Consider the following 23,188-nt stretch of genomic DNA (forward strand, 5'->3'; position numbering starts at 1 on the left):
CACCCACCGATATTCAGGCAGCTGCATTCTTTACCACTAAAATTTCCAAATGGTCTTCAAAGGCATACTCACGCAGAGGACAGGATGGTAATCCCAAATGGATGCCACTGGAGCATGGATGACAGAAGCACGCCAGGGGCATCCTCTGCCCTGAGGGAGACCACGAAGCTGGGAGTCAGAGGCAAGCAGAGGGAACGCACGGGCCTGCTGCCGATACACTGCCCTTCCTAGGAGATGGAAGCATAGGCAGAGCAGTGCCCCCAGCCCTGTTGAAAGGGGCCTGAGGTTTTTCCTCTTCCTTCCACATCCCTTTTTCCTTGTGTGCTGTGGCTTTTTGTAGCTGAAGGAGGCTCAGTGCCCCCACCAGATAGAATTATTTAAAATCATTGGCCATAGTAGAACCAAGGCACTCAGGAAATCCCATCAGAGTCATTTTCCCATTGCAAATGTCACTTAATCCATTAACTTCCACCTGCATCCAGGGAGGCCAGCCCTCTCCCCACTTTCTCAGCCACTAGATTTTAAATAATAAGGACTAGCAACATAGGAAGCTGCTATCTCCTGAGCCATCCATTGGTCCATCCAGCCCAGCCATGGTGACATGGCCTGGCAGGGCTTCAGGCCAGACCTGAAAAGCAAAGCTGGAACTTTCGGCAAGCAAAAGCAGCACTCAACTGCTGAGTTGCAGCCCATCTCAAACGCACCCCCTATGCACCGAAAGTACCTCTTGAGCAGAGAACCAACAGAAGCAGCCCTGCCTTTGCTTAGGAGCGAATTCCCTGGGAACCAGAGCCCAACTTCCCCGTGTGTTTTCCACCACACAGACACAAATGCAGAAAACTGCATTATTTATAACATGGAGGCTTCCTCGCTATGCTTGATGCTGAAATTAGGTCAGCATTTCGTGTTTAATCTTTTTATTTTTCCAAGCTTGCTCTCAACGGAGAACAAGGCATCTCCCTTCCTTCTCTCCACCCTCGCCTGTCACCAAAACAGAGTAAATTCCCTCTTTGCCTCCGCTCTTCTGTATTTCCTATCAGGTTTGCTAAGCAAGAGAAAAAGCCAGGTCATCCCATCTACTTTTCCTGAGCCAATTATTGAACGGCAGGGTTTGTACATAAAATATGACAAACAGAACCATCATCCTCATCAAAAGTTAAATTTAATCTCTGGGGGATTTTGTTTTCCCAAGTAGCTGGGACTGTGCAAACATGGAGAAGATAAACAACTCTGCTGGTGCATTCATTAAGTGACACCAGTAAGTCTGGAACTCGGAGTGCGGGTTGCTTGGCTTAGCGCAAACGCAGCAGAGAAGGCTGTTGGCTGTCAAGGCGAAAGGCCTCGAACAACCCTCAACAGCCGGCAGGAGCCTGTTGGTTAAATACAAATATTCAAAGTGTCCTTTCCAGCTCAGGCATGACTGCAAGCCACATGGGTCACATAAAATACAAAATGCAGGTGTGCAACAGTTTTGGGGAAGGAGATGATCAGTTGGAAGAGGCCTCTTCCATCAAGAGACTCTGGGCAGGGTCGGGAAACGGGGTCGGCACGGCCAGGCCTCCCCTGCAGGTCCGAAGTCCAACGGGGGCCCCTGGCAAGAGCCCCCACAGCTGCTGCTCCTCTTCCCCGCTGGAACCAGCTTGTTCACCCACTCCTCGCTCTGGCCCAGGTGAAGCTGGTGGAGAAGAGGCGGAGATGCCACGGCCCCCTCGCATCCTGGCTCTCCACCGATCAAGCGCGCAAGTGCGAGGAAGAGGATGGTCAGTTGGAGACAGTGGGGTGGGGAGACCCCCTAGGGATGGGGCCCATGGAGGGCACCTTGCCCAGGGGCCACCAACCCCTGGAGCTGGCACTGAGCGGCCTCCTCCGCTGCTTCTGCATCTTGGCTCGGAGGCCAGGGGGGCCCCGCGGCGAGGGGCAGCCCATCCCGATCCCTGCCTGGCTGGCAAGTGAGAGGCAGCGCAGGCACGTGGGGCCGACACAACGCATTCCCCCCCCCCCCCGCCCAGCGCCTCTCTTCGCCCTAATGCGCAGAGCTTTTGAGTGACATGGCTCCACATCCCCGAGGAGACGCAGCACTTCAAAACTCGAAGGGGACTATCCAGGGATCATATTATCTGGCAGAGAAACGCAGCTGCCTTCCCTGAGCAAAGGGGCAGGCGCCTGACAGGAAAAACAAGATTACGTAAGTATTGGGGGCAAGCAACGAGGAGCTCAGGCATTTGAGGAAAGGTTTGGAGACAAGAGAGATAATGAAACGAGTGCAGGGCCTGACGGGAAAGGCGCCGAAGCCGGCAAGCAGGACAGCGAGAGCTTGCAGCTGGAGAGGGCTTGTGCCGCGGCCGTCAAAGGAACGGGTGATGGCGGCATTTGTGTGCACGAGAAAGGGACAAGCGCCAGTGCCACTATTCACCTGGCATTGGGATACCTGCCGGAGCTGGCCAAGGTTGGCACGAGCTTTCAGGGATTGGAAAAGAACCTACCTGGGCAGGTGCAGCCAGCTTTTCTAGTCGAAACCGTCTTTTCAGGTCCATAAAACCTTGCCTGGGGTTTTTAAAGCCTCTCGGTGCACTTCTGCTGCAGCGGGCGAACACGGCCACCCCTTCACACCTGAAGGCTGGCTGACATGTCCCTGCTCACTCCTTAATGACAGCAGCTTCGGCTAAGCAACTTGCACATATGAAAGTCTTCATGGCAGACGAAATGTTGGGACCCGAAAGGAACTGAACTCTCGAGTGAGCGGATGCGGCCCAAGGGGCACGATCCACACTTGGACACTTTGCAGAAGTACGAATACTTTGGGGAGGGGGAACCAAGTAGAGGGATCAGCTCAACAAGAGCAGATCGTGCTCAGCACAGAATGCTGATCGACAGAGGGGCAGGATAGAAAATGGGGAGGTGTAATGGAGTCTCCTGGAGAAGGGCTTGGCCGGCTGCTACCCAAAACCACAAGCACTCCATTATGTTGCAGGCTACACTGGTTTCCCTAAGCAGGGCTTTCCAACTGCTGCCATCCACACATTCAGCTGGGAGCCGGGGGAGGGGGGATAGTTCACACACCTAAAGAGCAGTAACGTCTTGCGTGTGCAAATGAATCCCCGCAGATTTTTCAGTACAGGCAGAACTTTTCTCTCTTCTGAAGGTTGTGACTTCTGTGCCCCACGGATTGCAGGTGGGCCTAAAACAGAAGCAACAGTTGCATTAACACTATTTTCACGTGGCGGGGGGGGGGGTTGTTTTGAAAAGGTCTTCCTGCTTTATTGGTTAGGTAGAAGAGATCCAGAGTCGTGCAGTGGTTGTGTTCCAGAACAGGGCTGAAAGGATCCAGGTTCTGGTTTCTCACTCAGCCATAAAGTTCGCTGAGTAACTTTGGTCCACTCACTGATGCTCAACCTCACAGGGTTGTTGTGAGGATAAAACGGGACAGGGAAAGTCAGTGTGGTCGAGTGGTTAGAGCAATGGACTGGACTCAGGAGATCTGGGTTTTACTCCTTCTCTCAGCCATGAAGCTCAGTGGGTGACTTTGGGCCAGTCTCAGCCCAACCTCCCTCCTGGGATCATTGCAAGGGGAAAAATGGGAGAGGGGATCCTATCCAGGGCCGTGGGCAACTTGGAAGGAGAATGCGATGCATTTCTAGAAACAAATAGGAATTGTACCAGGCACATAAATAATCCATTTGCTCAGCTCAGTCTCAATGCATCTACCCAAACTTGCTGTTTATGCAACTACTACAAAGAGGAAAGGCTGCATCCCTGAGAAAGAAAATCAAAAATCAAAAGCCAATCTCATGTTGCAGGTTGGAGTTACTGGTGGGGTCTGGGAGAGCAAAAAGATGAAGGAAGGCCGCGGACTCCAATGCAGTACTTTTCAAGGAAGGCAGGTCACTGCAGCCAAGGGAAAAGCCGTCAGAAATCCTGGGTCAGAGCCAGCGTTTCTGTGGCATGAGATCAATGCAGCAAAAGGCTTCTTCCCCAAAGAGGGGGAGCAGAATTTCACCCTTGGAGACCCGCAGCGCTGGATTTCTGTCTCCATCTTACTTTCTATGAGGGAACAGGGAAGGGACAGAGAGGGGGAAGCCCATTCCGGTTGTGGCTTTTCATGAACTGACTTCTGGCCAAGCCACAGCCTGAAAGACCTCTGCAAAACTCTGATCTCAGATAAATGCAGATGAGCAGCTTGGAGCAGCCTCCTCCAATGCAAGATCAATTCCAGGCAACCTGGCAAGCCCCCCCCCCCCACCCAATCACACCTGGAATGCCTTGTGCGCTTTAGGAGAGACCAAGCAGTAAGCCTGGCGACCGGGAAGCGGCTGGCCGGCGCACGGGCAGCAGGGCGGCATTGATCTGCAGTGATGCTTGTTCACGCGCATCCGCTTTGGTGCTCCGGGACGGATCGTGCTGCTTGACGATTCGGGCCACCTCACCATGTTGTGCAACAGCTGACTAATTAAAATGTGTGCATGTTTTTGGAACAAATGAAGAGACAAGAGAAAGAACCACCTGCAAGCGCTCCCTCTCGAATGCTTGGAATTTTTATTTAAACTAAAACGAGAAACAATCAGTTCTGCAGAGCATTTAACAATACGCTGAAATAGAAGAAAGGGCTAGCAAGACCCTGCAGAGGGGAGCCATCAGCACCCCAAAAAGGGTGTGAGGGGAGCTTCTGATACCTGAATTTCAGACAGACTTAAAAAACGAGGTGTGGACACAGATCCATTCATTCCTTTATTTAAAAAAAATTAACAAGAGAACACAAGCATTAAAACAAGTCAAGGTGGGGGCTCATTGCACACAATCCTGGCTGGAACACCTGGGACAAGGGCAGGCAGTGGGTTCAAGGCCAGGTCCTGGGCCTCCAACACGCCTGAGGAGGGGCCTTCCATCCCGAGATCTTGCCCTGTAAGCCAGACCAGGCCAGGGGCCACTTCACACCTGAAGCGCCAAACAGGCCCACGGGTCTTTTCCACATGGCAGCCCCACTGCACCCCGGCTGCCCATCTACAGCCCAGGAGGTGCAAGGAGGGAGGGGGAAGGACGTGGCGGGAGGCGCTCCTTCGGAGGAGCCCAGGAGACCCGTGGCAGCCGGCCACGCCGCACACTCGCTCGCTCCCAAGCGCAACGGCCTCAAGCAGTGGTGGGAGCACTGACCGGGGTGGGGGGGGGCAGAGAAAAGAAAAGGGGTTGCCTTTGGTGAAGTGAGTCCCGCTAGCGGTGGGGCAGAAGGAGCGGCCTCCACCCTGCCCTGCCCTGCCCTGCCCCGCCTTGTGAGCAGGGTCTCAGCCCTTTGCCGAGCCCAGGCAAAGGATGGGCCCAGGGCAGTTTCTCAGGGTGCCAACTGTGCCTCCCGTGGGTGCCCAGCCTTAGCCTAACCGGCCGGCCAGCTGAGGGAGTGTGCAGGAATGGCACTGAATCGGTCCCTGCACCAAGGTTTCTGGTGTGCCCGTTCCAAGGAAACGGGCAATCAGGCAGCAATCCCAAGCCAGCCAGGACCAGCCACAGCTCCTTTCCGCAGCTTGTTTTCCGCTTACGGGTACAAACCCTGCCCCGCTTTTTGGAACTTGGGCATGAAATGTGAAGCTCCCCTCACTGGCAAGGGAAACCCTTCCCATGCATGCTCAGAGGCACGTCATTATGGCCAGGCTGCAGGCCACAGGGAGATGGCAAGGCCCGCTCCGTGGGTTAAAGGCAGCATAATGCTCCTTTCCAGGACCGAGATCTTCCCTGCTGGAAACTGTCTTCGAAAGCACAGCACGAAGGATGAGGCTCAGAATTAACTGCTGTCTAGCAGGGCTGTCTGGACTGAATGCCGGCTACCAGGGTCGTCTGGATCCAGTCCAACCACAGCTGAGAATACAAGCGCTGCAAGTTTAATCATCTGCATTGAAGCCTCAGGGGAAGTCGCAACTCCTGCCTGAAGCGCTGCTTATCTTGCCTTAGGAGTGGAGAGACACCCTGGTCAACGGCCAGTCCATGCGCCCATACAAATGTGCAGGATTTGGGCCCGGGTTCACGCAAGACACCGGCGGGAGGGAAAGAATGCCGGCACCCAGAAACTGTCCGACACCTAACCGTGTTGCTGCAGTCTGGCAGAGGGGCAGAGATGTGGCCCCAGCTCCCATCAGCTCCAGCCAGCGTGGCCAGCACTGGCCATCTGCACTGGCGGAGGCACTCCTGGACTCATCCGAGAGGTGGCTCGCTTTTACTAGCGAGAGAGAGGGAGCTCCCAGGCGTAGTTCCCTTGCTCACTCAACAAGGCCAACCGCCTCTCCTTCCAACTATCTAGAAAACTCAGCTGGTGGTTTTTCAAGCTATTTTTGAGCTACTGTGGATACAAGAGGGAAGCCAAGCCAGTGCCTGAATCTGGCAGGAGCCTCAAGCGCACCTTGGACAGCCCCTTCTTTGAACGGGGCTCTGCTCAGCAGATTGCCGGATGCTGACTGGCTCAGGCTGCTGTCACTCAGAGCAGCCGGCTATCCCGGACTCCCGGCCACGCACACACTCGCCACTGCGGCTCCTGCTTGTTCGCTCATGTTGATGACCCCAACATTTGATAAATAGATTATACGATTATAGGGGAGAAACTAGGAGCATCTGCAATGCTGGTGGAAAACCGGAGCTGCTGCAAGTTCTGGCAAGAATGCAGCTTTGAAAACAACAGTAACTCTACCTGGGGGTGGGAAATCAACCTGCAAAGTGCCCCCTTCTTATTATTCCCACTGCTATGACACAAAGAGGCTGAGAAAGGAGGCAACGCAAATGAGAAAATGATAAAGAGGCACGTCTCATGGTGGTGTTGCGATGCATGCGCTTTAAATGGCCAAAGACTGAAATACTAGAAGCTGAGAAGGCAGGGGGGATGGTGAAGGAAGGAAAAGTATGCCTATTTTGATCTCTTGGCAGGCATCCCGTCAGAGTTAAGGCTTGTGTGTTTCTGCACAAGTTTTACATTTTCCAGGCAGTATGAAGCCACTGTATAGTGTTCTTAGTTTTAAAAAGCAAGATTCCAGCCCTTATGGTTGTACTGAAAATATTTAAAAAGACATGCCAGCATTGTCCATTAAAAATTCCAACTTCACAGAGGATGCAAAAGTCAGTGGTGAAGTACATATGTGCATATATAGAGAGTCCGCGTTTTCCACAACTCCTGCGTTGCAGCTCCCTGGGCCTTTGAATCTTCCGTATTTCTACTAGGTCTTCCACTATCTCGGTTTTGTTAAAACCAACACTAACATTCTGGAAAATCCCATTTCCTGGCATTAGAACCATGATGCAAACTGATGGGGGTTTTTTTACGTGGGTATTTTAATATGCTGAGCACCAGCCAAGAGGAGAATCTGACCTTCTGTGCAAGCCACAAAGATCGAAAGCGGAGCGCATTCCAGGTCCAGGTCCAGGTCCAGGTCCAGGTCCAGGTCCAGGTCCAGGTCCAGCCAGCCACTTTTCTCAGACTGGCTCCGTAAGCGGGAGCCGGCGGTCGCTGCAAGCCACCTTCCGGCAACGCGGCGGCTTCGCTCTGGTGGCCACACGGCACGGGCATTTCCTGGGCTGCCCGGGACGGAGGCTGAAACCCACAGAGGAGCAGTTCAGGCAGGAGCTGCCCCGCTTGGGCTGCAGGAGGGAGCTGCATTCACAGTGTCCCTAAATGGGGGCAAGTTGGGAAAGAGCAATGCTGATGTCCCTCACGTGGGAATATAACACAAGTCGCAATCGATACAAAAGCGTTTTTGGAAAAGGAAAAGGAAGGCTGCATAAGAGGGTATCATGGTTCTGCGCCATACAAAGGCTATTAAAAACTACGAAGGACGAAGCTAGAGAAGGTCATGTGGAGCTCTTCCGGCGGCCGACGCCGGGCTGCACCGGACAGAGGGAAGGTGGCGGTGCGGGTGGTGCCCCGCGGCCGGCTATGGCTGAGTCCTCAAGAGGAGGTTCCGCTGGGCGAGGGCTGGCTCAGGGACAGCAGTGCTGGCTCGCTTCCTAGAGCTCCTCGAAGAAGGCCACGCGGGACTTTGTGCTCTGCAAGGTAAGCTGGAGAGGCCGGCGGGGGGGGGGGGGGGGGGACACAAGAACAGACACACATCGTGAGAAACGGGGCCACGTTTCAGTTGCCAGCGCTTCCTGCGAGAAGACAGCCTGTGAAGCAGCAGCCAGGCCGGTGGGCAAAAGGCTGGCACGGGATGGAATGTGGTTTGGGCCGGCTGGTCCAGAACCACGAGGTCCAGCTGGTTCAGGGCCCCCGTCTCCACGGTGGCGGACCCCATGCACCCGGCAAGCCCACGAGCAAAGCGGGAAAGCTGAGGACTCTCCCCTGCCCCCTCAGCAACTATGCTCCGATGCACAGCCTCTTCCCCGCTTTTTATTTTTTTAGACAGAAAAAAGCCATAAATACAAACACAACAATAATAATATAACATAACAAGAACACAATAATTAAAAAAAGAATAAATGAAAGAGTGCACCCACTACCCTGGAGACCAATACTACCATCGTACACATACTATAACAATTAGTAACATACAACGTGCTTCAATTATACCCACATCCCCTGCAGAAATTCATATAATCTTGATTGGGTTTACAGCCTTTGCCTTCTATCAGTACTGCTTTTACAAAATCTTCCCAAATTTCATTATACTCATTTGCTTTCATTAACCCTTTTCAAATTTTTATTTCTGTCGTCAGTTTATCACAGATGCACAGCCTCCTGACAGGGAGGATGCATTGAGCCACCAATGGCTCCTGCCTCCCCCTCCCCATGAATCCACTGCCCCCCACCTCTCTAAAGCCACCTTGGCCAGTGGTGGCTGTGCCCTTGGGACTCATGGCCTGGCGAGGAGGAGGATGCTAGAAAAGCCGTCCTTGGGTGGAACCCAGGATTCCAGCAAGCCCATGAGAGTGATATGGGGTCAAAGGGGCTTCAGAGCAGCCACCTCCAACCTGGTGCCCATCAGAGCTGAGGAAGGCTGCCTCAGAGCGCACAGGGCACGGCCCAGGCATCAGCACAGCAATCTTCACAACACACCTGTGAGAAAAGCCCCCTTGGGTCCCCCCGAATGCCAGACTGGTGAGCGCAAGGCTGAAAGGGAAAGTGGCTTGCCCAAGCCTTGCAGGTGAGGTTCTGGTGGATGTGATCCTTGACCTTCAGGGGCTCAGCCCCTGCACCTCCTCAGCTCCCACTGCACAACACGGAGAATGGGAATGCGACCCCCACTGGCCGTGCCGGCCAGGGATCATAGGAGTCGTAGTCCCCCCATCTGGAGCAGCTCTGGCTGGGGAAGACTGGCCCAATCACGAAGTGCAGGGTCGGGTCTTGGGAGGGGCGAGGGCGTGGCTGCAGAGCATCCAAAGACAAACACCAGCGCCAGACTCCTCCCTCTGACACCCAAGAACTGCCCCCAGCCTGCAGTGTGATGCGGGCCGTCCCTGGGCTTCCCGCAAGCACATGGCTGGCGCACTGCGGGGCGTGGGAGAGAGAAGGCGGGACAGAAAAGTAGGCCCAGTCAGCCCTGGAAGGCCCCCACGGCCCCCTCAGGCTCGAAATCAGAGGCGCAAGGACCACAGAAAGACGCCAAGCGCCGCAACCCACAGAGTCCCGGCTCCATCACAGGAACTGCAGCCTTCCCACGTGCGTCAAGCCCCCTTCCCGCTCTCTGTCTGAGCCAGGCTCAGCAACCTGTCTAGGGAAAAATGAGTCACCCTGGACAGGGGGAAAACGCACTGAAATATGCATGGTACTGGAGAGGGGACGGTGTGACACATCTCGACAGAAGCTGCAGCCATTTCATACGAATGCCAGGAATTCTGAACTGCGAATCCTCGGGGGGGTGGGGGGAGGAAGCTGCCTGACTCGGTTTGGTCTGCTAGTTCGTCCTTCTAGCCCCTGCTCGAAGTGACAGCAGCTCTCCAAGGTATGGGGAAGAGAAGTGGCTTTCTGACCACCACCTGCTACCTGGCAGCCTTTTGACCAGAGAGGAACCCGCGGCCTTGTGCAGGCAAAAGCCGTGCTCTGCCATGGAGCGACGGTTCTCCCCGTTTCTCACGAGAAGGAGTTGATGCCAAGCTCACGAATGACGAGCAGGGACAAGGGAGAGAGGCTGCCGTCTCGTCCTGCAGCCAGGCGACACCAAAGGCAGCCCCCTGCGGACCCTGACATCTTCAGCCTTGCCCTCTCCATCAGGAATGGAGGTGGTCCAAACGAGCCACAGGCGCAAGCTGGAGGGTTCATCAGGCCCTCCAAGGAAGGCACGAACGGCAGCTGCAGGCTGGACCCCTCCGTTCGGAGGCTGTGGGAGTGCCCTGCACATGATCAGCTTTCTCCTTGCAAGTCGGCAAGGGGCGGCATAGAAATGTTTTAATAAATAAATAAAATAAATAAGTCTGGTCTCCTGTCACTGTATCAATTAATCCAGACCGTGGGGAATTTCCATCATATCCTCTTGGTTAAACTTTCCCAGCCCTGACTTAGATCCAGTCCTGCCTAGGGATTTGGGAGAAATCCTCAATGGATTCAAGTGAGTCCAGATTCCTCAGAATGTGAGCCATAGATTCTGGAACAGACCAGCTCTTCCCTAGTGATGTGGACAAAGAAAATTTACCCAGCCTTCATCAGAAAATGCACAATCATCTGTCCAAAAATGTGCATTGTCCCATAGACTAAAGTATGAAAACATGCATTTTGGAGGGATTTGCACAAAATCTGATTCTGCCAAGGAACAGAGAACGGAACGAATGGCACCAGGCAATCCCCAAGACTCAGATGGAACAGAGTTCACAGCATCCATAGATCCTTAACTGTACCTTGCCTCCTGCCACGGGGTTTTCATTCCAAGCCAAGTGTTGGGGCCAAGTCAACAGGGACTGGCCTTTCTGTCACTATCCTAAACATCTGGAGGAGGGGCACTGCTCCAAAACCATACCCTTGCTGCAGTGCTTCCGGATATTTTGCGAGCCCTCTGAGCTGAGCCTGGAAGCAGCACCCTCTGGATGTGCAGCTCCCAGCACGCCCCAGCCCTCTTGCATCCTGTAGAGAACTGCAGCCTGGAACATCTGGAGGGCACCGGATTGGGGAAGGTGGCTCTGATCAGTCGCTCTTCTAGCAAGAGGGGTCAATTACAATGGGGAGGAGCCCCACCCAGAAGCAAGGCTGTATCCAAACAGAGAGGATCTGCACAAACAACCGGCAAGATCACTTTGGTCTCCCCAGATCTTTTCATTCCTGGGGGATGAAGCTCGGAGGCTCTTTCATTAGCCACGAATAGAAGCGTCGGGCAATTGCGGCTCCTTCTCCCGCAGGGCATCAGGGAGACAGAGACCTTCGCAGTGAACATGCCTCCCAGGCCCTCCAAGACTCCTGCCTTGCGCAAAAGGGCCTGGGCGGGCACAGGGCAGCGCCTCACGCCACACGAGTGCCTTCGCCCACAAAGACAGCAGCCCCCTCAGTCTTGCCCTGAAAGGCTTTCCTGCCACTCTCCCCACCCCCCAGGGGCCAGGCTTCCTTGGAAGACGTGGCCGGCTCTCCAAGGCGGCTGCTCTGAATCGGCAAAAAGCGCCTCCTCTTCCATCAATATGAGAGGAGCTCTTGGGAACAGCCTTGCAGAAGGCGCCAGCAGCCGAGTGAAACACCATACGGGGCCGGAAGGATTTGGGCTCCACTAGCAACTGCTAAGGCAGCCATGGAGTGTCCGCTGCACCCGTGAGCACTTTGTGCTTGAGGTGTGTGTGTTTTAAAAGACCTGTTGCCACCTGGTAGTGTTGCAAAGCAAAGCAAAGCAAAGCAAAGCAAAGCAAAGCAAAGCAAAGCAAAGCAAAGCAAAGCAAAAGCAAGACTGCCTGAAAAGCCAGGCGCTCAGGAGGCGCTACAAGGCTCTTTGCCTAGCCCGAAAGCTTGGACCAGCCTCAGCTGCTCTGCCTCTGCTCACTTTTCCTAATCCAGTATTAATGGTACTTTCTAAACCACCCCCAAAGCCCCAACCCCGGGCAAGCAGCAACGCTTGAAGCTCCGTGAAGCCCTCCGGAAGCAACTCCGACGCAGGCGCAGCCCACTGAAACGCCGCCATGCCTGGCCGGCCCTGGCTGTGGGAGCTCTCTCCCCTGCACGCAGAGAAGGTGACCAGGCTCAGCGGCAGGTGTGTGGGCCGGTGCTGGGAAACATGTGCCTCCTCCAGGCCCTTCAGTCTCATCCCAAGAGAGTGCCTGGCCAGCAGTCACGACGACCGACCGTGGCGAGGTGGGAGGGGAATGACGCAGCCCGCCTCGGTCCAGGTGCGCAAGGGAAAGATGACGGGGACAAGGGAGCAGGTGCAGGTGGGAGGGACCCCGGGGTCCCTCCACTGCTCCGCAGGGGCAACTGGATCAGGATCGGGCAGGCAGCGCCTCCTCCCCTGGCGCCCTCTCCTCTGCCAGCCAGGTGGGCTTCAGCACAGGGGCAGCCATTGCAGTGCCAGCACAGGGGGTCACATGCCGTCCCGTCTTGGCTCCTTCCAGCAAAGAATCCGGTGCGTCAGCCTCTGCTCACTGTATCCTTGCCACAACCACCCTGTGAGGTAGGCGAGGCTGGAAGTCACCTGGTGAGCCTCCAGGCCAAGTGGGAGCAGATCCGCGGCCTCCTGAGTCCCAGGCCAGCACTATGGCCTGGCTTGTCCTCGTGCAAATGCACCAGTTCCTTCGGGGCAAAGGGGTCGCCCCACCCACCAGGGAGGCACTTCACTGGCAGCACAGCGGAGGGTGAAAGGAAAGGGAAACGCAGCCCCTAGGAGGACGCTCAGGTGGATGTGAGAGGAAATGACGGCGGGCCTTATGAGATAATTATCTGATCTGATTACCGCCTCTGTAATAGGCATCCTGGGATTTAGGATGTTTTTCAGATTAGCGAATGAGGAGCGGTGCATCTGAAAGGAGTTTCATTAACGGAGAACGCTTTGGCACAGGCAGTCAGACGAAGCGGAGCGTGGCGCCGGGTGAGGGACTGGCGTTTTGCTCCAGAGGATGGAGTCCCGGAAGTCACGCGGCAGCCCCCCCGGCCCCCCCGCTGCTTCGGAGCCCTTTGCAGATGACCTGCTCCTGAGAGGCGCAGGCTGCAGGTAGTCGAAAGGGCTTTTCCTCTGGCCCAGAGCCAGAGAGCTGCCGGCACTCAGAGCAGAAACACTGGGCCAGACAGACCCCGAGCTGACCTGCCATGAAGCAGCTTCCCGTTACCCGTTTGCAGAGGGAAACCCGGACCGAAGGCGAGGCTCGCGCAGAGGCTTAATGCCCTCTGCTGGCACCCAGTCAGCTGCTCTCGGCTGACCCGGCTCTCACTCAGCTCGGCGTTACGCACGGCCTTGGGCAGCGAGGGCCTGCGATCCCTGCCGCGTTGGGCACCCGCCTAAAGCACAAAGCAAGTGAAGAAGAGGGGGCACGGGCACGAGGAGCACGGCGGGCAGCCTTCGCCTCCTGTCCTCCGGCTCTTCAGAGGATGAGGAACCAAAACACCCCCTTTCCTCTTCCTTCAAGGTTGCCTGTCCGAGGAGAGAGAGGCAGCTGGCTCTGCACCAGCCGCAAGGCGACAGAGGCTCACGGAGAACCCCCAATGCCAGCTCTGAGGCCAGTGCACGACCCCCAGGCCTGGAGGGGGTTTCTGAGCCTTCGCGCAGTCGGGGACGCAAAGGGGCCCATCGCGAGCAAGGCCGTAGCAGGCACGCGTTCCCTTTGGGGGTGCCCCACGTGGGGGCATCGCCCCAAGCCTGCCTGGCATTTCGCCCCTCAGCCTTCCTCTCGCACGCCTGCCCATCGCCCCCCGCAGAGCTGCGCTAGGACCCACCGGGCCGCATCCGGGCAAAGGCCGGCCTGTGGAGTTCAGGAAAAGGAAAGACAATGAGAGGAACCCCGGGAAAGGCAAAGCCACCCACAAAGCTACATCACCGGGAGAGGAGGTGGGGGAACAGGCGCACGGGGCGCTTTTCAACAGCAATGAAGTCTGCCCCGGGACAACCCTCCAGCCTTCTGGAGAGGACCACTCAGCCTTCTCTGCATGAGGCTGGCAGCTCACGCACCTCAGTGGCCTGTGTCGGGCGGGCTGCTGCCTGCAAGGCAAGGCAAGGCAAGGCAAGGCAAGGCAAGGCAAGGCAAGGCTGCCCCTGAACAGGCTCCCAGGGACTCACACCCTCACTCGGCATTTCCTTCCCAAACCACCCGGCAGTTGCCGTGGATGCTGGTCCACGTCCCCTTCCACGTTCCTCTCCACACACCGCCAAACACTGGGTGGCCACATGCCGCTCCCAGGCAACTACTGGCTGGGCTGGGCTGAGCGAAGATGAAGGGAAGGGATGTGTGTGATTCCTTTCACCACGGATGCAAGGACAATGTGTGTGTGTGTGTGTGTGTGTGTTCCTGTGCGTGCGTGCGGCGAGATTGTGAAAGCAAGTCGGTGTGATTAAGAGCAAATTACATTTTTGTCACAGAGAGAAAATTGATTTTACAAGGTGGTATTGTGTGATGATCTTCCTGCAGGGAGCGAGGGAGGGAGGATAGAAAATGGACTCTACAATGCATCACCAGGAAAAATCAAAGAAAATATAAATAAAAAGAGATGTCAGGAGGAAGAGGAAGGCAATTCAGCAGCCGGGACTCAACGGGGATCGGGAGGTAAAGCAAGCAGAGGCAGGCAAGCCTTGGTCCTTCCAGCTGGAGTGCCTGCTTGCTTTCCAAGAGGCTCCCTTTCTGTTACGTGGTTTTACCTAACCTACAGCTCCACCGCATTCAAGCCAGTTTTACAGCAGCCAGCGCCATAAGGGCAGGTACGGAACTTGCGCCGGCCTTGCAAAATGGCACAGCATTGAAATGAGACCACCGAATGCCTCTGGACTCCTTTCCCCAAAAAGCTGAAGCAGAAGGAGAGAAAGCGCCAGGGAGAGGCTAGCAAGCCACCTCCGATCCTCCAGAATCAGGAGCTGGTGTCAAGAACCTCAGAGGGGGCTGCCTTTGATCCAAAGCAGGAGCAAGTAACTGGAGCCTTCACAGCTAACTGACCCAGGTGGGCTTCAAAAAGAGAAGCCGGGAAAGACAGCCGTGTGAAGGAGGTGCGTTTGAAGCACCCCACAACGCATCCTGTACTACATGGCCCTGTCTGAAGCAGCTAGTCTCAAAAGAAAAGCTAAAAGGAGAGGCTGACATCAGGCTGCAGTAGCATAGATTTGCACGCAACATTTACTTGGGCCTTACGAAATATAAACATTCAATCTTCCACCTTTTTTTCAAGTGTGCCACCAGCCTCGCCTCAAATTTCAGCAGCATAAAAAGTTAACGGCATCTCATTTACCTGTCACTGGCAAACTATTCAGAGACCGTCTTTTGTACCGAAGGTCACCCTGATGTCTCTGCCTTCTCCTTTTAACACCACTTTTATCTTCCCAGGGTTCCCCTTGCAAATGAGGCTTTTCATGGGTGTGCTTCTGCACTATAATTGGAAGGAAAGTCAAATTCCTCTGTGCAGCACGGAGCTGAAATTCGGCATTCAGGAAGCTTCCTCTAGTGAGGGAACAGCCAACCTTTAACCAGGGTTTCAAAGCAACATCAAGCCAGAGGAGCGCGGGAGACGCACAGCTGGGGTGGAGCATGAATGGCTTTCCAACCTCCACATCCATTCGCTCCGGGAGTGAAGAGCCCTTGACGCATAGGCCAGCAGCAGGGCAAGCAGCGAGCCCTGTGTGGGCCGCAGCATGGCCTGTTCGAACCGCAGGCCCAATGCCCCCCTCCCCCACTGCCCTTATGGGGCCAGAAGGGTCTGTGGGATCGTGCTGCGTTGTCATCCCCGTGCCCCAGCATCTCCAGCGTGTGTAGGGGCTCCCCTCGCCTTGCCCCACCAGACATGGTTTAAGGCTTGAAATGATGCCTGGGGCGGAGAAAGTGGGAGGGGGCCTTTTCCCCTCTCCCGTAACACCTGGACCCAGGCTCGTCCCGTGAAGCGGACTGGTGGGAGGTTTGGGACAGATCAAAGGAAGGACTTCTTCCCATGGCGTCTAGTTGAGCCATGGGATTCACTGCCATGGGGCGGTGGCCGCCTGTCTGGATGGGACCATTCATGAGGGAGGAGGCTATCGGAGGCTACCAGCCTTGCCGGCCACGTGCTCCCCCTTCCCCAGAGGGGGCCTGCCTGCAAACACCCGCTGCTGAGGAGCTTGGGGGAGGGGCGTCTTGCACGCACCCTGCTTGGGGGATCCGGTGGGTTTGCCACAGGTGTACGGAGTGCTGGACTGGATGCACCTTTGCTCTGATCCAGCAGGGCTGTTCTTACGTTCTGATGTTCTAAGATCTGCTATCATCTGATGTACTAGCAGGACCCTTATGGCTAATGGCAGAACCAGGGAAGCAGCCTTACACAGAGTCAGAGCAGTGATCCTCTAGCCCAGGATTCTCTACCCCAAACTTCTCCAACCCAGTGCCCTCCAAATATTTTGGAACGCCTTCCAAAATATGAAACTTTCATCAGGGTTGGGCAGCAAGGCAACTGATCAAGGATACTGGGCACCCAGGCAACAGGCCTACATAGAGCACTTCAGCTGTGAGGCAGTACAGGAATAAATACATACATGCATTGAGATGTGAACACCTGAGGGAACAGGAAAAATGAATGGGGACCTGTTTTCCCTCTAGCCTCTTTTTAATTTTTTTCTGAATTTTTTTGGGTTGGGAAGTTAATTTCTTTTAAAATGATGAATGAAGACTTTTAAGACAAGGTATTAATAAATGTTATTCAGCACTTGCTTCCCCCAGTAATTTCTAAAAACAATGTAATAAAACTTTTACAGAAGGACTAGAGATGTAAAATTTCTGGAAATAACGATGCCGGGGGGCACGTATAATTTAGATTCCAAAAAATTTGGATTCCTCCCATTCCTTATTAAAATTGATATAATGTATGTTTTGCTAACAGACATTTAAGAAACCCTCCAAGTTGTGCTCAGTTTCCCAGTTTGTGACTATTAGAGTCACCATAACAAAATATGGAATATTATCTGGAGGGCACCTGACTGGGGAAGGCTGTCCTAAAGCAAGAAAGAGACTTTAGATCTGCTAAGAGCAACTGCAAAGACCCACCGCACATTTGGTATTATCTCCCTAATTTCAGAGTGTCCTTCCCCACCCTGGAAAGAAAGTCTTTTTTTCCTCAGGGCGTTACGATTTCTGGAAATGTTACATCTCCTGGTCCATACAGACTGGCACAGGATGTTTGAAAAAGCCCCTTCCCAAGAAGGATGCTGGGGATAGAGTCTGGACTCTGTGTGGCTGCCCGTGGCTGCTCAGAAGCAAATGCAGCCACGACTTCCTCATGCGACGCATCTCGCCACTTCCACATATCTCCCTTTTGCTATCGAGCCAGATTTAAGACTTTAATGCTCAGCTAATAAAGCCCTAACCAACCAGGACGGGACCAGGATATCCGAGTGAACACCTCCCCACATATAAATTGGCCCAGCTGTTGCAATATTCCTCGGAAGCCTTCCTGGTCTTGCCACTGGCCTGCAGAGGTCCATCCAGAGACAACCAGGGACAGAGCCTTGGTGGTGGTGGCACCCGCTCTCTGGAATACCCTCCTCCAGAAACAAAGCATGCATGTCGGCATGTTCGTGGGCATTACTGCAAAACGGCAAAGGGCTCATTAAACCAGTGGTGCCTCCTTTGGGTGCTCCAAGCATTTTCGTCTTTCTATTGTTTTTAAATTTGTTCAGGCACCATCCTGCACCCTCCAGTCTCACTGCACTCAGTGGCTACTCTTAGTTGTTCCATAGAGTGCCAGACAGGGGAACAACGGGAACCACGCTGGGTCGCCCTGTCCCTTATCTGCTTGCCTGAGGTGCATTCGAGAAGAGGCTGAACCATGGCGCCCTTGGTGGGGGGTCTCCGAACAATTAGGCGGACCACCCAGTGATGCTGGGAAGCCATAGGACTGTGTCCTCATTGCATTTTTAAACCTTCACACAGCTATTGGTTTTTACTCCGGTTTTATACGGTCATTTTAAACTGGAAGGTTTTATATTATGTTCCATCATGCCATATTTTATGGTTTTAATTGCTGTGAACCACCCAGAGGGCTTTGGCTATGGGGCAGTACAGAAAGAGTATAATTAAAAATAAAATAATAAATTACAGTTTAGACACAAGTTGCAGTCCTTTTTGTCTAAGATTTGCCTGGACAGTTTGCAATTGTATAGCAACTGCTTTATGATTGTCTTTAATTCATGGCCACCTGTTTTAGTATAATTTATATTTGCAATGCAATTTTAATACTGAAAATCGCCTGGATGTATTAAAATAAATTAGCTAATATTCTGAATCTGGGGCTTTCTACATGCGGTCCCTACAGTCTACCACCTGATAAATCACAGGGTGCCGCTTTTCCCCGGGTCAAGCCACGAGTCCACAGAGCCACATGCTGCCTATGAGGTCTGCTCCAGTCCCCCGCACGAGTCCTTCCCGCCCTGGTCTTAAGCGGAAGGGTGCCGTAAAAACCAGCCGCAGAAATAATGCATTATTAAATCATAAACATGCAGATGGCACTTCAGAACGCTCAAATCACTCCATGAACATTATCCGAGTAGCTCTTAAAACCGGCCATATATACTCTTGATGTTATTATCCCATATTACAGATGCGAAGCCTGAGGCAGCTCCCCTGAGACAGCCAAATGGGTTTAACAAGAACCGGATCGTGCTCTCGGCTCCTCAGCCATGCCAATTATGTCTGACATTTGTCTCGCACCTTCCTTTAAAAATCAAAAATGTACTAAGGACAGCTGGCAAACATACAAAACGTAAAATAACCACTAAAGCCTAATCAAAAGGCACTGCACATGAAGAACAGCGATTGGAAAGGCGACCTCAGCGCAGAGAATGACAGCAGAGGGAACGGCTGCTTCCAAGTGAGCCTTTAACCCGGCAATTGCTTTTGCCCATTCACAGAATTTCTCAGTGGCTGCAGACATCTTCGAATCACAACCCACCAGTGTCTTCCAGTGCATCTTCAGTCTTTTTTTTCTTACTGAAGAGAATCAGTTCATGAAGAACAGACAGAGCAGCTGCATTGTGCCTCGTGATGGGAGCCTCGGGGCTCTCTGCCTGAAAGCGCCCAACCTTTCCAAAGCAAAAGGCAAGGCAAGCAGTGATAGAGGCAGGAAAGCTGCTACAGGTCTGCTGTTTCGGTGCCAGTGCATAAAAGGCCCTGCCCCTCGCATCCACCCACCATGCTTCGGGCAGTGTGGCAGGAGAAGGCGACAGAACAGGTGATCCCTAAGGGATACCAATCATGGGCCATTTGTCTGCACTGGAACTGCAGATTGCACTCAGCAATCTGGGGAGTGCACCAGCGCCAATCATAGGAACGCCAGCATAAACCACAAGGTAACGGCTGGTGCACACTGGTCCCCTGCTTTTTCAGGAGATGCTGAAATGCATATAAGGGCCAGCAAAAGATGGGGCTGACCCAAGACATGCTGCACCCTGAGCCAATCCCACATTCACAGGCCAGCTGGAGCCATTTGATCTCATTATAGCTATGGCCACTATTTATTTTCTGTACTTATAGCCAAAAAGGCTCCCAAGGTGGCTCACAAAGTAGCCTGAGAGTTCCTGCCCACCGTTCCGGAAGCAAATACGGGGCATTGCGGCAGCATCCCCTACAGGGTCTGGAGGCAACACAGGGGAAACACAGCCCTGCGCTCCAGCACAGGGCCACCACTGCCCACCCTCTGGCAGGCGCTGTCCGGGGGGGCTGTCTCCCTTTGCCTAATGGCAGGGATGGCCCCGCTGCAGAACATGCGCAACGGCCTCCAGGACCACGTGTGCCTGGAAACACAGAGTTCTTAGAATTCCTGAAGCCAGGGAACAAAACTGCTTCCCAATTTTCGGAGAAACCAATGGGGTGGGAGAAAAGACGTGAACTACCCAATGCCCGCTTTTAAACCAACAAAGCACTTACTTTAGGAACACAGTGTGGGTCATGTGACTGGCACGTAAAATGGGCCACTTGGTGGCTGGGAGACATACAGCCTTCGGTGTGGGCATCGCATGGAGCAATAAAAGTATGAATGCTCAGGTTTTGTGCAATTCATAACAGAAAGTCCATACAGGCTGGAGTTTGACATGCAACCCAAAGTAGTTTAGTAGATTTTTCATTCTGGCCAGCTGGGGAAATGGGGGTTGGATTGCATGACATTCAGAAGTCAAACCATCAGTACGGACATTTTTATCATCTGAGTTTGGATACTGTATATTGGCCTCAGCATTATGATGCAAAAGTTTAGAAACCCATAAAAGGGTTGTCGTGAGTTTTATAGTAGAATGTGAGTGCCTGGCACAGAAAGTTTGCACGCCTGTGCACAACTGAGTGGCGTTTGCTTCTGAGTAAATACACTGAGGAGGAGGCTGACGCTGCCACAGCAACTCTGCAGAAAGCAGACTTTCACGGCTCCATGTCCTTCATGGCCGTGTTTTGAAAATACTTGTACAAACTCCACTTTGTGCTTCAAATCGCTATCAGAAAGATGCAGTGTCTGATGCCAAGCTTCCACGTCAAGCTTTACAAATTTCAGAAAAGGAGAACGTAAGAGCAGCTCCCCTGGACCAGGCCAGGATTCCATCACGTTTGGCACTGTCTTCACGGAGTGGCCAACCAGCTGCTCACAGGATCCCACAGGAATTTAACAGCACCCTCTCGCCCATGCTCCCCAGCCACTGGCATACAAAGGCGGTCTCTGCTCCTGGAGGTCACTTACAGCCAGCATGGCTAGCAGCCACTGAGTGTCTTCTCCTCCGTGAACCCGCCCTATCCCCTTTTGGAGCCACCCAGGCGGGTGGCATCTCAACTTCTCGTGCAAGGCAATGCCATACTTTAACTCTGTACTTGCCCTTCTCTGTCCTGAATCTCCACCAATCAGCTTCACGGGATGAGCCCTTTGAGTTCCAGTATTATGGGAAAGGGAGGAAAATGCCTTCTTACCCGCTTCTGCAGCCCAGGCATCATTCCGCACATCTTTCCCTCCTTGCCTTTTTTCCAAGCCAAACAATCTCAGCGGCTGAATTCTTTCCTCATATGACATTGCTCGAGCCCCTAAAGCATCTCAATTGCCGTTTTCTGCATTTCTTCCAAGTACAGTGACCAGAACTGCACACAGTTTTCTAACTGCAGGGAGACCACCAGTTGTTTGGGGGCAGTATAATTCTGGCACTCTGAGCTTCTTCATTACGCACAAGAGGAGTTTGCCGCCTTCACTGCAGCTGGATGCAGGATCGGCATTTTCACCCAGCTGTCCGCTACAAGCGCCACTTCCCTTTTTTGGTCAGTCACTCTTAGCTTAGAGCTCATCCGCTTCTATTTGACCCTGTGAGTTTTTGCCCCAACTTGCTTAGTCTAAACTGCACTTGCTGCTTTGATGCCCATCCTCCCAGTTTGGAGAGACACTTTTGGGGCTCCTCACCACCCCTTTTGGTTTTTCCCACCTGAAGAACCTGCTGCCATCTGCACACCTTGCTGCTTCTCTGCTCACTCTGCATGGGCTCTCTGGGCAATGTACAGTTCCCATCATGTGTGAATTTGAGATCATGTACAAATAAACTTCACCCAGGTCCTCTCACTTCCTGGCAAATAGATGGGGAAGAGATGGAGGCAGTGACAGATTTTACCTTCCTGGGCTCCAAGATCACCGCAGATGGGGACTGCAGCCAAGAAATTAAAAGATGCTTGCTCCTGAGGAGGAAAGCTATGGCAAATCTAGACAGCATACTAAAAAGCAGAGTCATCACCCGGCCAACAAAAGTGTGTATAGTCAAGGCCATGGTTTTCCCAGTTGCAATGTATGGCTGTGAAAGCTGGACCCTAAGGAAGGCTGAGTGCAAAAGGATTGAGGCCTTTGAATTGTGGTGCTGGAGGAGACTCCTGCAAGTCCCTTGGACTGCAAGGCGATCAAACTGGTCAGTCCTAGAGGAGATCAGCCCTGACTGCTCTTTAGAAGGCCAGATCCTGAAGATGAAACTCAAATACTTTGGCCACCTAATGAGAAGGAAGGACTCCCTGGAGAAGAGCCTAATGCTGGGAACAATGGATGGCAAAAGAAGAAGGGGACAGCAGAAAATGAGGTGGCTGGATGGAGTCACTGAAGCAGTGGGTGTGAGCTTGGGTGGACTCCGGGGGATGGTGGACAGGAAGGCCTGGAGGAATGTTGTCCATGGGGTTGCAGTGGGTCGGACGCGACTTCGCAACAAGCAGCAGCAGCATGAATAAACTGAAATCACTGGTTCCAATACAGATTTCTAGTTACATCCCTTCACAGGGAGAACTTCCCATTTATTCCTACTCTCAGCAAAACAACCTGAAGGTTTCTATGAGCTGAAGAAGTCTCTCAGTTCACTCCAGGTGTCAGTTTGTGCCTCGACTGCATGGCTGCATTTCCAAGCTCTCATCTGTTTTTCTTTGTTGCAGAAGATGGAGAAATTGGAGGCAGAGTGAGAGGCCGAGTCAAAGGCTCTGGGGCCTGAAGGGTCAGCCACAGAAACGGCATGCCTGGCAGGCCCCTCTTCGGACCTGAAGATGTTCTACTCGTGCGAGTACTTTCACAACATCCAGCATGACGCCTGTTTAGCAATCCAGACAAACGCGTGCTTTCCCTCACTGACTTCGCCGCCCTTGAACCTTGGACTGAATGGGGCTGCAGTAATGCAAGGCAGGACACTGCTCCGCCTGGACCGCTGCCATCCTGAACAAGAACCACAAACCCTCCGCCTCAGAGGACCCAAACCTCCATCCCCAGCGAAGGCTGCAGAGGGAACAGTTCAGGAAGAGGGTTTGCTCACAGGACGGAATCCCAAGGACTGCACCTCGCCGGAATAATCCCAGGGGCTGCTTCCCCTTCCTCCATCGGAGCTGCCCTTGCCGCGGACACTCCCGTGCCATTGCAGTCCAAGGCTGCCGAGACAGACGGCTCTGTCTGGCCTCTGGCCCCACTGAGAGCTTTCCGTGGGGGCTGATCGCTTTCCTCACTGCCTCTCTGAGAGGCCAGACCTAATCTGATGCCTGACAAAGATCCGACCCATAGCAGAACCCTGCCCTGCAACCTGCCTGGCAGCCCTGAGCACCGACAGAATCCGTCGCCTCAACAGGCAAGCCCAAGCGGTCTGCACCCAATCCCAAGCGAAACGCCAGAGGACAGCACTGGTGGGCACCG

General features: G+C 53.7%; 1 protein-coding gene across 5 annotated transcripts in view; it reads right to left on the reverse strand.

Annotated features, from left to right (window-relative positions):
* Positions 1 to 2,034: 2,034 nt before the first annotated feature.
* NF2 (NF2, moesin-ezrin-radixin like (MERLIN) tumor suppressor) overlaps positions 2,035 to 23,188 on the reverse strand; it is a 100,648-nt gene continuing 79,494 nt past the window's right edge. For 3 of the 5 annotated variants that reach the window (XM_044449004.1, XM_044449002.1, XM_044449003.1), the window contains one exon: positions 4,713 to 8,025. Coding sequence is in view for 3 of the 5 variants with exons in the window: in XM_044449002.1 (XP_044304937.1) it covers positions 7,975 to 8,025 (51 nt within the window). In the remaining 2 variants the exon portion in view is untranslated. Of the gene's footprint in view, positions 3,179 to 4,712; positions 8,026 to 23,188 lie in introns of those variants that run through there. The other 2 variants (XM_044449000.1, XM_044449001.1) reach the window with 1 other exon arrangement.

The sequence above is a fragment of the Varanus komodoensis genome, unplaced genomic scaffold (assembly GCF_004798865.1).
Source record: "Varanus komodoensis strain SLA01 unplaced genomic scaffold, ASM479886v1 scaffold56, whole genome shotgun sequence".
Taxonomy (NCBI): Eukaryota; Metazoa; Chordata; class Lepidosauria; order Squamata; family Varanidae; genus Varanus; species Varanus komodoensis.